Source organism: Pempheris klunzingeri, chromosome 22, assembly GCF_042242105.1.
Source record: "Pempheris klunzingeri isolate RE-2024b chromosome 22, fPemKlu1.hap1, whole genome shotgun sequence".
NCBI classification, from domain to species: Eukaryota; Metazoa; Chordata; class Actinopteri; order Acropomatiformes; family Pempheridae; genus Pempheris; species Pempheris klunzingeri.
Genome location: NC_092033.1, coordinates 8,283,098 through 8,296,339, shown reverse-complemented (window position 1 = coordinate 8,296,339; position 13,242 = coordinate 8,283,098). Strand labels below are relative to the sequence as shown.

Below are 13,242 nucleotides of genomic sequence, written 5' to 3'. Positions count from 1 at the left end.
TTTATGTACACTGAGAGGAGATACAAATTAAAATGGGTTTTCAATATCTCACCATGTCCGATCAAAGTAGATCAAACTGGGTTACATGAGCCAAGTGAAGAAAACTTGAAGTGACGAACTTTGTGGAAATCAGTAATTTCGTCAAATTATTTTACAATGTTAATGAACTTAACGAAAGCTTAAAGGGCGTTCACAGAATATGTGAACTACGAAATTACAACCTACAAGTAAAACCTGTATAATACAAGTTGTATATATGTTATATTTATTTTACAAACGTCATTTACCTCCATTGGCCGGAACCTTTCTGTCTCTATTTCGTTTTCCTACCGTACAATTTACAACGTTACACTCGTCACTTCCGGCGCTTGTTTGGCTGGCAGTTTGAAATGGGAACGCTGGCTATATAAAGCCTGTATTAAATGGCCAAATGGCGGGTTTATTAAATGTACAGCCGTGCTGTGGACCAAGAAGAGGCCTATAGAGTGAACGACGGGATCATTTCTACTGTGCTCGCACCGTACTATGTTCAAAAAGATGACTGAATTCGGTCCAGATTCCGGGGGACGAGTTAAGGTAACGTGACGCTAAACCAGCCGGAGGAGTACTGAAAGCACCATGTTCAGTATTATATATATATAAATAGCTTTTAAGGAGTTTAATAGTTAAGTGAGGAAATAATCATTTAAATAAGAAAAACCAGGCAGGATTCATATAACGTATAGTTTATTGTGTTACGGTTTATTTTGACGCTGTCAGATGTCTGTGTGTGTTTTCCCGGTGTGACCTGCAGGGAGTAACCATTGTGAAGCCTATTGTGTTTGGAAATGTTGCCCGCTATTTTGGGAAGAAGAGAGAGGAGGATGGACACACGCATCAGTGGTCTGTCTATGTGAAGCCTTACAGAAATGAGGTTAGACATCCAAATCACGTCCTCTCCAACAAACTGCTATTTCCCTGAAGAAAAATCATGACCAACCACTTTCTCAATTTTATTTTAAATGCATAATGTTGTTCTCCCAGGATATGTCCGCCTATGTTAAGAAGATCCAGTTCAAGCTACATGAGAGCTATGGAAACCCATTGAGAGGTGAGTAGACCCTAAAGAAATAAAAGAAATAAAAGTGAATAGAAACTGATCCATCATATTAGAGGCAGGTGTTTAATCCAGCTCATTGTGTTTCTCTTCCAGTGGTGACGAAGCCTCCGTATGAGATTACGGAGACCGGCTGGGGGGAGTTTGAGATCATCGTCAAGATCTTCTTCATCGACCCCAATGAGAGACCTGTGAGAGCTGCCGCTAACACACACACACACCCAGCTCCACACTACATGCTGAACATGTACACTGTGTGTTCACCTTCATAGTGCACTCTTTCACCAGCGTGTTGCTGTAGGGCCGTTGAGCTTTACCTGTGTGTGTGTGTGCGCGCGCCTATGTTGAATCCTGCCTGTGCTTGTGTGTGTCGCAGGTGACGCTGTACCATCTGTTGAAGCTGTTCCAGTCAGACTCCAGCGCCATGCCTAAGAAGACAGTTGTCTCTGAATTCTACGATGAAATGGTACGTCTACTCTTATGTTATAGCCCACTGTTAAATATACCACACCTGTTTCTATATCACTATGAAAACCGTTAGCCTTAAGTGAGACTGAGTGAGATGCACCTGACTGTGTAACAGGGTCACATTTGTCTACTATATCATTTTATTTCCCATTATGATACATGTCTGTCACAGCCTGCTGATGTGCTGATTTTAATGAACTAGCATGTAAAAAATGTTGCTGCTAGCTTTGAGTTGTAGCAATTCAAGCTAACTTCAGTTTTGTACGTTCACTTTATTTGCGTAGATTCTGGAGTGGGCAGCCAAAGTAACATGGAGGTTCTGCTTTTCTGTTTGTTTGGCAGAATAAACCGAGTCCCATAAAAAGATTCCCAGAGTCACGGCATCTTTACAAATTAAATAACACAACGCAGAAGCCCACCGGTCACATCTGCTTTTGTTTGCAATTTTCAGATCTTCCAGGATCCTACAGCCATGATGCAGCAGCTACTGACCACATCAAGACAGCTCACTCTGGGAGCGTACAAGCATGAGACGGAGTGTATGTGCACACACAATGAGCAGAGAAACACAAAGATACACCTGTGATTCACCTCAAAGACTAGATTTGTCACAATACCAGGATTTTGACTTTAACCTCGGTGACCTGCATAAGAAACATTTAGTTTTTGCCTCTGGACAGAGGAGCAGTCACATAGTTTTGGGTCACTGTCATCATGCTTGTGTGTGTGTGTGTGTGTGTGTGTGTGTCTGCAGTCGGTGAGCTGGAACAGAGGACCAAGGAGAAAATGGAAGCAGCAAAGAAGCGAACCAGCCAGGAGATCACAGAGCTGAAAGACAAACTGAAAGCCAGCAGAGAGAACATCAACCACCTGAAGGCAGAGATCAGGAAACTGGAGGAGGACGGAGACCACAAGGAGCACTGACAAGTGGACATTCTTCTTTTGTGTGTCTGAAGACGTAACTGATTTGAAAAACAAGGCCTTGTCATTAAAATGATTTTCCGAAATTGTGCAAAGACAAAATGAAACTCATACGTTTGGGGGTGCCTGGAAAAAGGTGATCGGTTCCTTTATACATCCGTCATTATTGTCTTTTATACCCAAACACTGCGTGAATGCTTTGTCAGTGATTTGTGTTTGCTACATTAGTTTAGTCTGGTGATCTTGATGTAACTGATCCTGTGTTGAAACAGGGCTTTTCCTTGAATCCCTGTGACGTGACCCTGAGCAGAGGTCCGATCAGCCACAGTCAGTGAAGCCGTCACTGTAACATTCAGACCAAACCGACCCACATCTGTGCAGACAGTTTTAAATATGAGCAGTTAATTTGTTGTTTTTTTTACTGATCTCTTTACTACATAAAGAAAATGTGTTTCCAGTATAAGTTTCTTCTGTTGTATCTGTTTGGGTTTGATGTGGATTGATTCATAAAACATGACTGAATCCAGTCCGGCCACATTGTAATGTCAGTTAACGCAGATGTTTTAAAAAGTAGTAAAACTGATTTCAAATAACTCCTTTAATTCCTGATAGAGAAGCGCTGTTTAGAGATTAGATGTAGATTCTATCAAGCTGATTCAGGACATGTATACAAATCTTTGAATTTGGGAAAGAGTTGTTACAAAACTTCTAATTGAAGGCCGGGTTTGAGTTTTCAGATTTCCGAGAGTCCGTGAAAGCACCTGGCAGGAAGGTGACACTGTTGCTGTCGGAGCTGTGAACTACTTCCCCTGAGCTCACACACACACACACACACACACACACACACACACACAACATGCGACCTCACGGCCTCCCGCTGCTCTCTGTGAAAATCATCAGGCAAACATGGTGAAAGTCAAAGAGGCAGAATGGAGACGGTGCTGTGCAGGCCGGTGTGTTTACTGTCCGTGTGGAAGTTTGGGAAACACGCGGCGCGAGTGAATGCAGTTTGTCTGCTCGGGTTAAAATCCCTCCAGGTGTCGTTTCTCACCAGGGGGGTGAATTCAAGGTAAGTTTACATCGACACGTTTTGTTTGAATGATACAAATGAATCCCTCGTGGCACTCAGGTGAGCAGTGAACGAGATGGGAATTAAAAGTTTACAGAAAGATGTAAGTGAAAGTAGTTTACAGGTAGATGGACCGATGGGATCACATTTTAATCTAATCCTAAATGTTGAAAGTTTATAGTGTTTATAAGTGATGTTTTTTCTAACAAATGAGATCAACCAAATGATACAAATAGTTCGTTTATTATTTAAATTAATATGGAGATAATGAAATAATTACATAAGCAATATTATAATGTATTTATTACTTTTATTTTGATTTGCTTACCCAAAATATGAATCTCTTCCCCTAAGTTAAATCAATATGGAGATAACGGAATAATAAAATAAATAATGAAATATGGATTCAAGAAAACAAATAGGCTATTCAGCTGCTTTAATAATCATCATTATTATGATTATCAATATTATTTTATTTTGTTGTTGTTTAACCAGTTATTTAATGTAACCTAAATTAACAGACACAATAGTAACAGTACTAAATACTAAAGCTGTCATTTTCAGACACATTAATTAGTAACAGTCTCATTACTTCGCAGTTCTCAGTGTTAGTTTAGTTTAGTGTTTTTCTTTTTTAGCTGTGAATTAAAAACCGGCTGCAGTTATGTCTAGCGGTCACGTGACCAGAGGGCTTTACGCCGACGTCAGATAAACCGAGCTGGTGCCGACCAAAGAGCCTCACCGCCGCCGTCCCGCTGCACCGAAAGTCCGCGTCCTCCCCCCGAGGGACGTCCCTCCGGCTGCCTCCCCTGTCCTGCTCCTGCCTCCTCCCGCCACAGAGACGCCGCACCAACATGGAGAGTGTCTGAAATGCTCAGGGAAGCTCGGAGCTCCTCATTATGTTGCCCCGCTCGCATTAACTCAGTGTCTGGCTAACGTCAATGCAACAAACATGTCTCCCCGCTAACATAACAAGTGGTGGTGCTCTGCTGCGTGCAAGTTTTCAGGTAAGTCCGCTAAAAATGGCAACAACCGGCACGTTTTATAGCCCGTGAGGACGCTTGTGGTACCTGACAGTGAGTGTATGTGTGGTGGCCTTTTTTTTTTCTTCCCCCTGTGGTATTTAATATCTGTTTCATGCTATCACTAGTATCCCTCCTCCAGGGGCACCTTTGGCTAGTTTGTAGTGGAAATGCACTGCAGCTTAGTATTGCTACACATTTGATTACACAGCCTGTGCTGCTGCCATTTTGTCAATATCATTGCTGCTGGCTCTCCTGTCTGTGTCACGACTGCTCACACATTTTAAACAGGAAATACTTGAAGATGTAAACACTGTTTGTCACATGCTTTGGCTCTCAGGATCACAGGATCCAGACGCATCCATGCTCAGACTTGTGTGTGTGTGAGACACTTTCAGGATCACTTTCTCACACTTTGGGACACTTCACTGTTTTCATGAAGGAAATCCAGCCTAGATAGATGTGATCAGCTGCACTATCGATTCACAAAGAGTGTGTTTTTCTTCAAAGAACTTGGACACAACTCTGTCTGATAACTTAATAGAGGGATTTAATTTAACCTGACTACAGAGAAAGAGAGAAACTCTGACTTGAGGTTGTGTTTGTTGCCTATATGTCCACATTAGACACGCTGGCTGACCACATAGATCTTTGTTTGGTTGTCACTCACAGAGCGCCATTGTTGTCCCGATGTCTGTGTGTGGTGTGCAGTTAAAGTCCATTCATGAGGCTGAGTGCATCATCAGCATGCCATAGCTGTAATGTATGGAGTCCCCCAAAGAGGATCCATCTGTTCGCCTCTCATCGATATCTCACCAGTGGCTGCGGGGCAGCAACGAAGGCCATCTTCAAGTGCATTTTCCGCTCAAGCAGAAGTGCATGGGGGAATCATTCATGAGTGGGTAGTAGTTAGTAAGGGTGTGCGCTGCACTGTGATGGCTGTGGATAATAGCAGGATAAGGAAGGGCTGTGATTAGACTTTAGAGTTCATGAGGCCGGTATATGTAGGTGTGTCGTCTCCCACCTTCAAACTAAACAAATTCAACTAGTCAAATTCACTCTTATATTTTGCAGGTTTTCCCACAGAGGGGATTATTCAGTCCAGGTCTCATATTGAAGAACTTTAGTTTAGACTTTTATCTCCATGTAGGGCTCAACTCAAAGCTTGATATTACATCACCATGTTTGAGGTGGATGTTGTCAAAGCAGGAAGTAGCCAGAGCAGGTTTGGCTGTTGCACTGAGGCTGTAATGAAGTAATGGGTAGGATTGCACTCTGTCCTCATCCCTTAGATTTAATAGTTAATGCGGCCTTTTCGAACATGGAACTCCTTCTTTACTTTGTTTCGTACATGCAGCAGCAATACTTTCAGTATTACACCAGAGTGAAAACAGGACTCTGTGTATTTTCACATGGCAATTTGTGTCATAATCTTTCCTGCCAGCAAGATGTTAGAAAATGAAATTAATGTTGTAACTGAGACACATTATTATGGCGTCTTGTCAGGTCTGCGTTGGAAACAATGGTGAGACACTAAATTTGGTCGGTGCACTGTGGTAGAACTAAAATGACGCCAGTGACAGTTGTGTCATTTGAATAAAGTGAAGCTGATCCTGCTCTGAGTCCGATTATTGTCGTTCTGTCTTGTATGCAAACCACCGTCAACTGTCTAATTTGGTCAGTGGAGGGAGCCAACCTGTGACCGGGTGTTAGTGTGAATGTGTAGCGCTGTGCTCGTCCTCAGCGGCTTCTGGTTCACCTTTTAAGCAAGGCGTGTGACCCCCCCGGTGGCTTCAAAAGAGCAGTTTGAGGGCCAGCAGTCGAAAAACTGTGGTTCTGACTGTGAAGCACTTGATGACTACGTTGTAAAAGTGGTCGTTTGTGTGTGTGCTAGGTGTGGTGCTGAGCCCATGGAGAAGCCGTCATCTTCAGGCAGAGCAGCGCTGGAGGAGGGGAAAGCCCTGGTCGAGGTAAGCAGCCCTCTCATCAGCTCACAACTAGATGGCAACAAGTTCCATCCAAGTGTCCCAGTAAGCTGAGCCAACATGCTAAACAGCAGCTACAGCTAATCAAAGTGGAATGCAGTTGTTATCAATGTTATTGATTACACCTCTAAACTTTCCTACTATGACCTGCCAAAGTGTCTGCTGTGAAAAGGGTCAGTCTGCCATTGCTGTTGTTGAGTTTCTTGATTCCTGATAGCACTTTTACACATCAAAGTTTTGTGGCTCCAGAAGGAGCAGGGTGAAGGGTTGGGGCTGAAGACTACAAGTTTGAGAATGGAAAAGAAACTCCGGGTGTGCAGTTAGAAAGAAGTGACCTCACCAGACGTCTGCAGGCCACCCCTCATCTCTGCTTGAGGCTAGCAGCTCAAAGCCAGTTAGCCACAACTAGCGCAAAACACCTGAATTTTTGGGCTAACTGTTGGTGGGTGAGTTGCATTGTGGGTAATGTAGGCACCAGGTTTTGACGTGGAAGAATGTCATGAAAAAGAAGAGAGAATCAGTTCTTTTGCACCAATTTTAATCCTTTTAAATCCATCATGAGTCTGACGTTCTTCTATAAGTATGTAACTAAATAGTATAATAGTGAGATAATAGTAAGCACAGGATTGTTACACTCAGACCGACCGAACATGATTCCAAATTCATCTTTCTTCTACAGCATTTTACCAGCTACAGCTGCAATGTGAGGACACAAAATTACGTCTTTATGATGGTTGGCTAGGTTGTTACTGATGTTCATTTCCCAAACTGTTTCATATACCTTGGCTTAACTCCATCTGTGTGTGTGTGTGTGTGTGTGCGTGTGTGTGTGTGTGTGTGTGTGCGTGTGTGTGTGTGTGTGTGCGCGCGCGCTTGTATCTGTACTCCAGGATGCTGAAGTGCTGAGAGGTGCTGAGGGTGGAGAGGTGCATCCTCAGACCCCGAGGAAGAGCAGCTCCTCCCGCAAGAGCTTCCGTCTGGACTACAGGCTGGAGGTAAATTCTCATTTCCCATCATCCACCTCTTCCGCCTTCTCCTCAACTGAACTCCAACCTCCTCATTTCCCAAAACACTTTCCCTCAACATGCCATCGATCCAGGTCCAGATGTGTTTGGTGTACCGTGTTTCCACCCAACGTTTGAAACTCCCTCAGTAAATCTAATATAAGTGGCTTAAATGAAATTGTTTATTTTGATTGCAGGAGGAAGTGACAAAGTCCTGTCGGGACAAACATGGCCGCTGGACCAACCCCTGGCCCACATGGCGGTTTCCTTCCTACACCACCCTGCTTAGGTTCCTGCTGCTGGATAAAAATCACAGCAATATACCGACTACTAAAGAGGTAAGTAATTATCACACTCATATTTTATAGTTTACTGTTTGGATTTGCTCCATTAATGTCACAACTAATCCAGGTCCCAACCTGTCTCACAGGTTAAATTAATATGTAAAAAAAAGTCGTATATCACATTTGAAGCCACTGTATAATTTTACTTGCATTATCCCAAATATACAGACTTCCCCCCCCTCTGTAGGAACATTGCCCTCACAACCCATACAGTATTTATAGCTGCCAGTGGAAACCTTGCTGAGCTCAGTAAGAGCTTAACGGGCTTCAAAGGATGCTTTCACACAGCAATAGGAAAATGTTTAACCCCCAGTTGCACAGATTGCAGTGACTGTTTTGTTGCATAAAGCCTGTATAGATGTACAACTCAGCACCAACAACAGTTTGATGATGGAAAGGTACCTCACAACTTATTTTAAATATGTTGTGTGTTAGGATGTCTGGGAGATGAAAGTCTAAGTCACAGAAAAGTGCTCCATGTGTCCCTCTAGGCTCTGGACAGTGAGCTCCCAGTGATGGAACCGTACTTCGTCCAGAACCCAGACCTCTCTGACTCTGGTCCAGGTCTGAGAGTCACCTGGCTGGGCCACGCCACGGTTCTGGTTGAAATGGACGGGCTGAATATTCTGACAGACCCAATTTTCAGCCAGAGGGCCTCACCGTTCCAGTTCGTCGGGCCCAAAAGGTACCGAGGGCCCCCCTGCGCTGTGGAACAGGTTCAGTAATTACTATTTTTAATTTGACCATGTTTCAATAATGTCCCTCCACGCAAAGACTTTCCATCACAGCATTTGACCCAGGCCTTGTTTCTTTGGCTGCGTCCTGCCAACAGCTGCCCAGAATCGACGCTGTCGTCATCAGTCATTCTCATTACGACCATCTGGACGCAGGATCTGTGGCCAGCCTTAACGCACGCTTCGGAGGGGAGCTACGCTGGTACGTGTGGTGGATCTGTTTTGAGATTATAGTATTACAGCTCATGTATTCAGCTTATACTCAGCTGAAGCGTATTATTGCCAATATTCTGTAAAAATCCTGCTCGTTGATATTAAGGAAGTCTAAATGTGTGTGAGACAGGTTCGTGCCCCTGGGTCTGATGGACTGGCTGGTGAAGATGGGCTGTGAGAACGTGATGGAGCTGGACTGGTGGGAGGAGAACTGCGTCCCGGGTCATGACGACATCACATTTGTCTGCACACCCTCTCAGCACTGGAGCAAACGCACTGCACTGGACGACAACAAGGTAACGATTATATCTGAATTATTAGTAATTACTCAGTTTGGGCTGTTTGTGGCCTTTTTATTTGGTTAATTCAATTCGCACAATCACTGCAAAACATTTTGCAAAAATACCTATAAACGTAGAAATGTCTGAAGCCAATGTCAGCATGTAAATCTGTTAGCCGAAGCCTTTTTTTGGTTATTTTTCAGTATTGGAGCAGAAAAAGGGCAGCTTTGAATTGTTATTGAGTTCCAAGCTCCAATATTCAGCACATAAACACATCTGTCTCTGTCTCAGTCTTTATGGGGCAGCTGGTCCATTTTGGGTCCGGACCATCGATTCTTCTTCGCGGGTGATACCGGCTACTGCTCTTCCTTCCAGGAGATTGGAAAACGCTTCGGACCATTTGACCTTGCAGCAATCCCCATCGGAGCTTACCTGCCCAGGTTCTGTACATGAAAAAACAAACACACACACTTATTAGGGACACCTGTAATCTAATATAAGTGTTCTACCATAGAGTCGACTTTGATGATGCCTATAATGTCCAGTTTTTGTTAACAGTTAGGTGTTGATTCAGTTACTGAGGTCATAGTTAGTGCTGCATTGTATAGAGTGGTCTTTGTAATATTCTGCCACCTCATGCTTGGAAATGTTACACAACTTACTTACTACAACTTTGAAACGCTTCAACATAATGTAGTACAGTACAATGTCACCTTTAACTGTGACTTTGTAATAAACAATTGAAGTTACAAAAATTGAACATTAGACATGTCATAAAATGTAGAAATTATGGCAGCTGGAGCATCGTCCTTGGCATATCAACACTTAAACCAAATGACCACACAGCCACAGTTACAAACATGCACGAATAATAAAATATTCTTTGGTCTTTCAGGGATATGATGCAGGGGCAGCATGTAGATCCTGAAGAGGCTGTTCAGATTCACCAAGACCTCCAGGCCAGACAGTCCGTGGCCATCCACTGGGGAACCTTTGCACTTGCCTATGAGGTAGGAGTATACAGATACACATTCAGACTGCATTACTTTCAGCAATGTGTACCTAATAAACTGGCTAGTACAGTAGTCCTATGATAAATCCTACCACCATGAAGCTTAAAACATTGTATTTATTGGTGTTGAATTATACTGACAGGTGTTTGTACTATATTGTTCACATGTTTTATACCAGTGAGGCCAGACTAAATAGCAGCCTCCAAAATGATGATACAGTTGAATAAATACCTGCCACTGAACATTATAACCCTCATGATGGTAGGTCTTATTGCAGGGCTGTTGTACTAGACTGCATTAGTTTTAGCTGGGAGGACCCAATAACCTGGCACCTGAGTGCATGTGAGGGTAATAAGACTAAGAGGAATTCTAAGACATGTTTTCCACATTGTACAGAAACTGAGCTGATGCATCACAGTACAGAGTCTTAGAGACTCATTGGTCGCTATTAGAAATCACAGCTGCCCAAAGAGTTGCTCTGTGTGTTGCTGCTTTCAGAGAGACGGTCACAGAGGTAAAAAGTGCTCCGACACCATTATGTTCTAGTAACACAACATAACAAAGGTGTCATTGTTTGTTAAGCTGGATGACCATTTCTGCAGCTAACACAGTTTAATACAACCTCTGGTGCAGTGCCAAGCTGGGAAAATTAGAGACAATTTGGGAAAAAGAAAAAAAAAAAGCCAAAACATGCAGCACCAAGCTGAATTTAACCTCGTGCTCAAGGACAGTCTCCAACATTCACCTTCTCCCTCTTGTCCCTTGTTTCCTCTCTTACCCTCTTTTAGTACTACCTGGAGCCACCGGTCCGTCTCAGAGAGGCCATGGAACAGAAAGGACTGAACCCAGAATCCTTCTTCACTTTGCATCACGGGGAGTCTCGCCTTATAACTTCAGAGGGAGAGGTCTTTGACAAATCCTCTCCTTAGCCTTTCTGTGGGCTGATTTGTGTCTGCAACAAAGTGCAGAACAGTTTTGTTAGCATACATAGTTGGACTTCAGATTGATTTAAGTTTGAAATGCATACACGTATGCAGCTTATCCCAACTGAAAGTAGGAAATTAATATGTTCTGCAACACAGTTTACATAGTGAATGTTGGTCCTGCCATTGTCATGGAGGGGAATACTGCCTACAGGGGCCGTGACTCCACTGTATAAAAAAAGAAATCTAATTAGGTTTACACAAATGTGCATGCAATTCTTTCAGGCAGAGATCAGTTCCTCGTGAGAGACTCACCACTCTGTGTCCAGTGTTGGGACAGTGTGGTAAGTCAGCAGTTAAAGTCCAGAATTAGATTCAGGTAATTCAAATGAGATTTGTATCAGTGCAGCACAGATAAAAAAAAAAAAAGCACAGAAAAATAAACTCTTTGTAATCCCAAAGAAGTTAAAAGCACCAGTGTATGTAAGTCACATTTAGAGAGTTTTCTGCAGCTAAATATTGTCCCCATGAAGTGATAACCGCTTCAGAAACCTTGAAGCCCCGAGGAGAAGAGAGATCTGGCAGACAAAAAGTCCCAGACTGGAGGAATGAGTTAAAAACAGCCAGTCAAAGAAACATGCATGCTTATTTCTTCAGTTGATGTAAACTTTCTACTCAACAGGCCAAAATTTGACTAGAATTCTGCTGCACACCGAAAATCGTAGAAGACAACGAGAATGAAACTGGTGCTGGTCCAACGTTACTATAGTAACCACTGCTCTGAGTAGAGATATGAATGTAGGTACAGTTTGTGAGTAGGGAACAATGTGGGGTTGAAACAAACTTTGAAGCTGGACTGGAGACTGCAGACGGTGTGATGCAGCTTCACGTTGATGCATAGCTGGACTTTGAAGTTCCTGTGAGCTGTAATGTAGGAGAAAACAGACTATTAGGAAATGGTTTAGAATAGTGTTGCTCAAAGATTGGTGCTAGCCAATGCCTCATGAAAAGGTTTTTCTTCTGAATGTACTCTGGCCAACCCAACACTACAGGAGACACACAGGTGTTAGACGATAGAAATTCCCAACCACTGTCTGCCAATACAAAGTGCAGCTGAAGAGCTGTGAGATGCAGGCAGGAGCTGAGCTGGGTTCAGCTTCATGCTCTGCAGAAACTGTGCATCGTTCCTGCTTCAGACATCGTTTTTTTGATGCTCTGAAACCACAGCACTGATTTTTTTTTTTTTTTTTCCCTCTCTTGCTCTTTGCTTATCAGTTTGACATTTTCACATCTTGGGGCTTAAATCATTGGATGCATTTGCCCCGGAGAGCAACATTAGAGTCATTTCAGTGCTCAAGCTGTTCAAGTGATTTTATTTTTTTAAAGCCAGAATGTACAAACAGTTGACAGCACAATGGTTGAGTCTGTTTAGTAGCCTGGTTAGAACTACAAGGCCAAACAGTGCCAACTGTGGTTTACATTTGATCCATGTCACTGAATTTCCCATTAAACATAATGTGTATTTCATGTGTGTGTTTGTCTCTTGTTGTCAACACTAGTTTACAGCAGGACTTAGAAAATACAGTTGGCTGTTTTGTATGCAGCAGATCCAATGAAAAAAGTTAAGGCAACCATAGAAAGTTACTTTTCTCTAAAAGAACAGTATACTTGTGTTTACTGTTCCTATTAATATACTACTGGAACAGTATTTGACCCTTTTGTATCTCCTGCACATACAAAAACCCTCCGTAGCAACACTGTGGTGGACATCAAGTTTAACTTCTAGTTAACGACTGTGCAGAATCTAATTTTCCAACTTTGGTGCCCCCAAGTGGTGTCACCAAGAGAAACACTGGTGGGAAGATTTCATTCAAGCAGCCGCAATCAAGTGATTGAACATTAAACAAGGGAAATGATGCCTAAAAAAAAAAAACTTGGTCTGGACTTTTGATTCTGCATTTTCATTGGCCTGAGTGACAGAACATAAAATAACTAACTGCATTTTTAATAGTTTTCTGAATACATATTACTGTTTTTTTCATTATGAAGTGACCTTGAGTGCAATGAAAGACACTCTTAAATAATAATAATTATTATTGTTATTATATCTGACATTGATAGTACATGTGATACAAATGTAGGCTGCTTTAAATGCACAGACATAATACA

At 42.7% G+C, this 13,242-nt stretch overlaps 2 protein-coding genes across 3 annotated transcripts; both read left to right on the top strand.

Annotated features, from left to right (window-relative positions):
• Positions 1 to 367: 367 nt before the first annotated feature.
• yeats4 (YEATS domain containing 4) lies at positions 368 to 2,942 on the top strand. The gene is made up of 7 exons (XM_070853818.1): positions 368 to 576; positions 794 to 913; positions 1,024 to 1,090; positions 1,193 to 1,287; positions 1,473 to 1,562; positions 2,016 to 2,103; positions 2,319 to 2,942. The coding sequence occupies exons 1-7, from the start codon at positions 526 to 528 to the stop codon at positions 2,486 to 2,488; spliced, it is 681 nt and encodes a 226-aa protein (XP_070709919.1). The 5' UTR covers positions 368 to 525; the 3' UTR covers positions 2,489 to 2,942.
• Positions 2,943 to 3,322: 380 nt separating this feature from the next.
• On the top strand, positions 3,323 to 12,600 carry napepld (N-acyl phosphatidylethanolamine phospholipase D). Of its 2 annotated transcripts, none has more exons than XM_070853975.1 (10): positions 3,323 to 3,554; positions 6,471 to 6,546; positions 7,452 to 7,556; positions 7,763 to 7,903; positions 8,401 to 8,625; positions 8,742 to 8,845; positions 8,987 to 9,152; positions 9,429 to 9,577; positions 10,033 to 10,147; positions 10,939 to 12,600. In XM_070853975.1, the coding sequence occupies exons 1-10, from the start codon at positions 3,415 to 3,417 to the stop codon at positions 11,077 to 11,079; spliced, it is 1,362 nt and encodes a 453-aa protein (XP_070710076.1). In that variant the 5' UTR covers positions 3,323 to 3,414; the 3' UTR covers positions 11,080 to 12,600. The 2 variants fall into 2 exon arrangements, with proteins under 2 accessions (XP_070710076.1, XP_070710077.1); XM_070853976.1 differs by lacking the exon at positions 3,323 to 3,554 and adding an exon at positions 4,261 to 4,561.
• The last annotated feature ends 642 nt before the right edge of the window (positions 12,601 to 13,242 follow it).

What these genes read in the sequence shown, in the direction of transcription:
- yeats4 (XM_070853818.1), top strand. Translation starts at nt 526, where the DNA reads ATGTTCAAAAAGATGACTGAATTCGGTCCAGATTCCGGGGGACGAGTT. An exon ending in ATTCCGGGGGACGAGTTAAG is followed by an intron (nt 577 to 793) that starts GTAACGTGACGC and finishes TGTGACCTGCAG; the next exon opens with GGAGTAACCATTGTGAAGCC. An exon ending in TCGACCCCAATGAGAGACCT is followed by an intron (nt 1,288 to 1,472) that starts GTGAGAGCTGCC and finishes TGTGTGTCGCAG; the next exon opens with GTGACGCTGTACCATCTGTT.
- napepld (XM_070853975.1), top strand. Translation starts at nt 3,415, where the DNA reads ATGGAGACGGTGCTGTGCAGGCCGGTGTGTTTACTGTCCGTGTGGAAG. An exon ending in GTCTGGACTACAGGCTGGAG is followed by an intron (nt 7,557 to 7,762) that starts GTAAATTCTCAT and finishes TTTTGATTGCAG; the next exon opens with GAGGAAGTGACAAAGTCCTG. An exon ending in CCTTTGCACTTGCCTATGAG is followed by an intron (nt 10,148 to 10,938) that starts GTAGGAGTATAC and finishes ACCCTCTTTTAG; the next exon opens with TACTACCTGGAGCCACCGGT.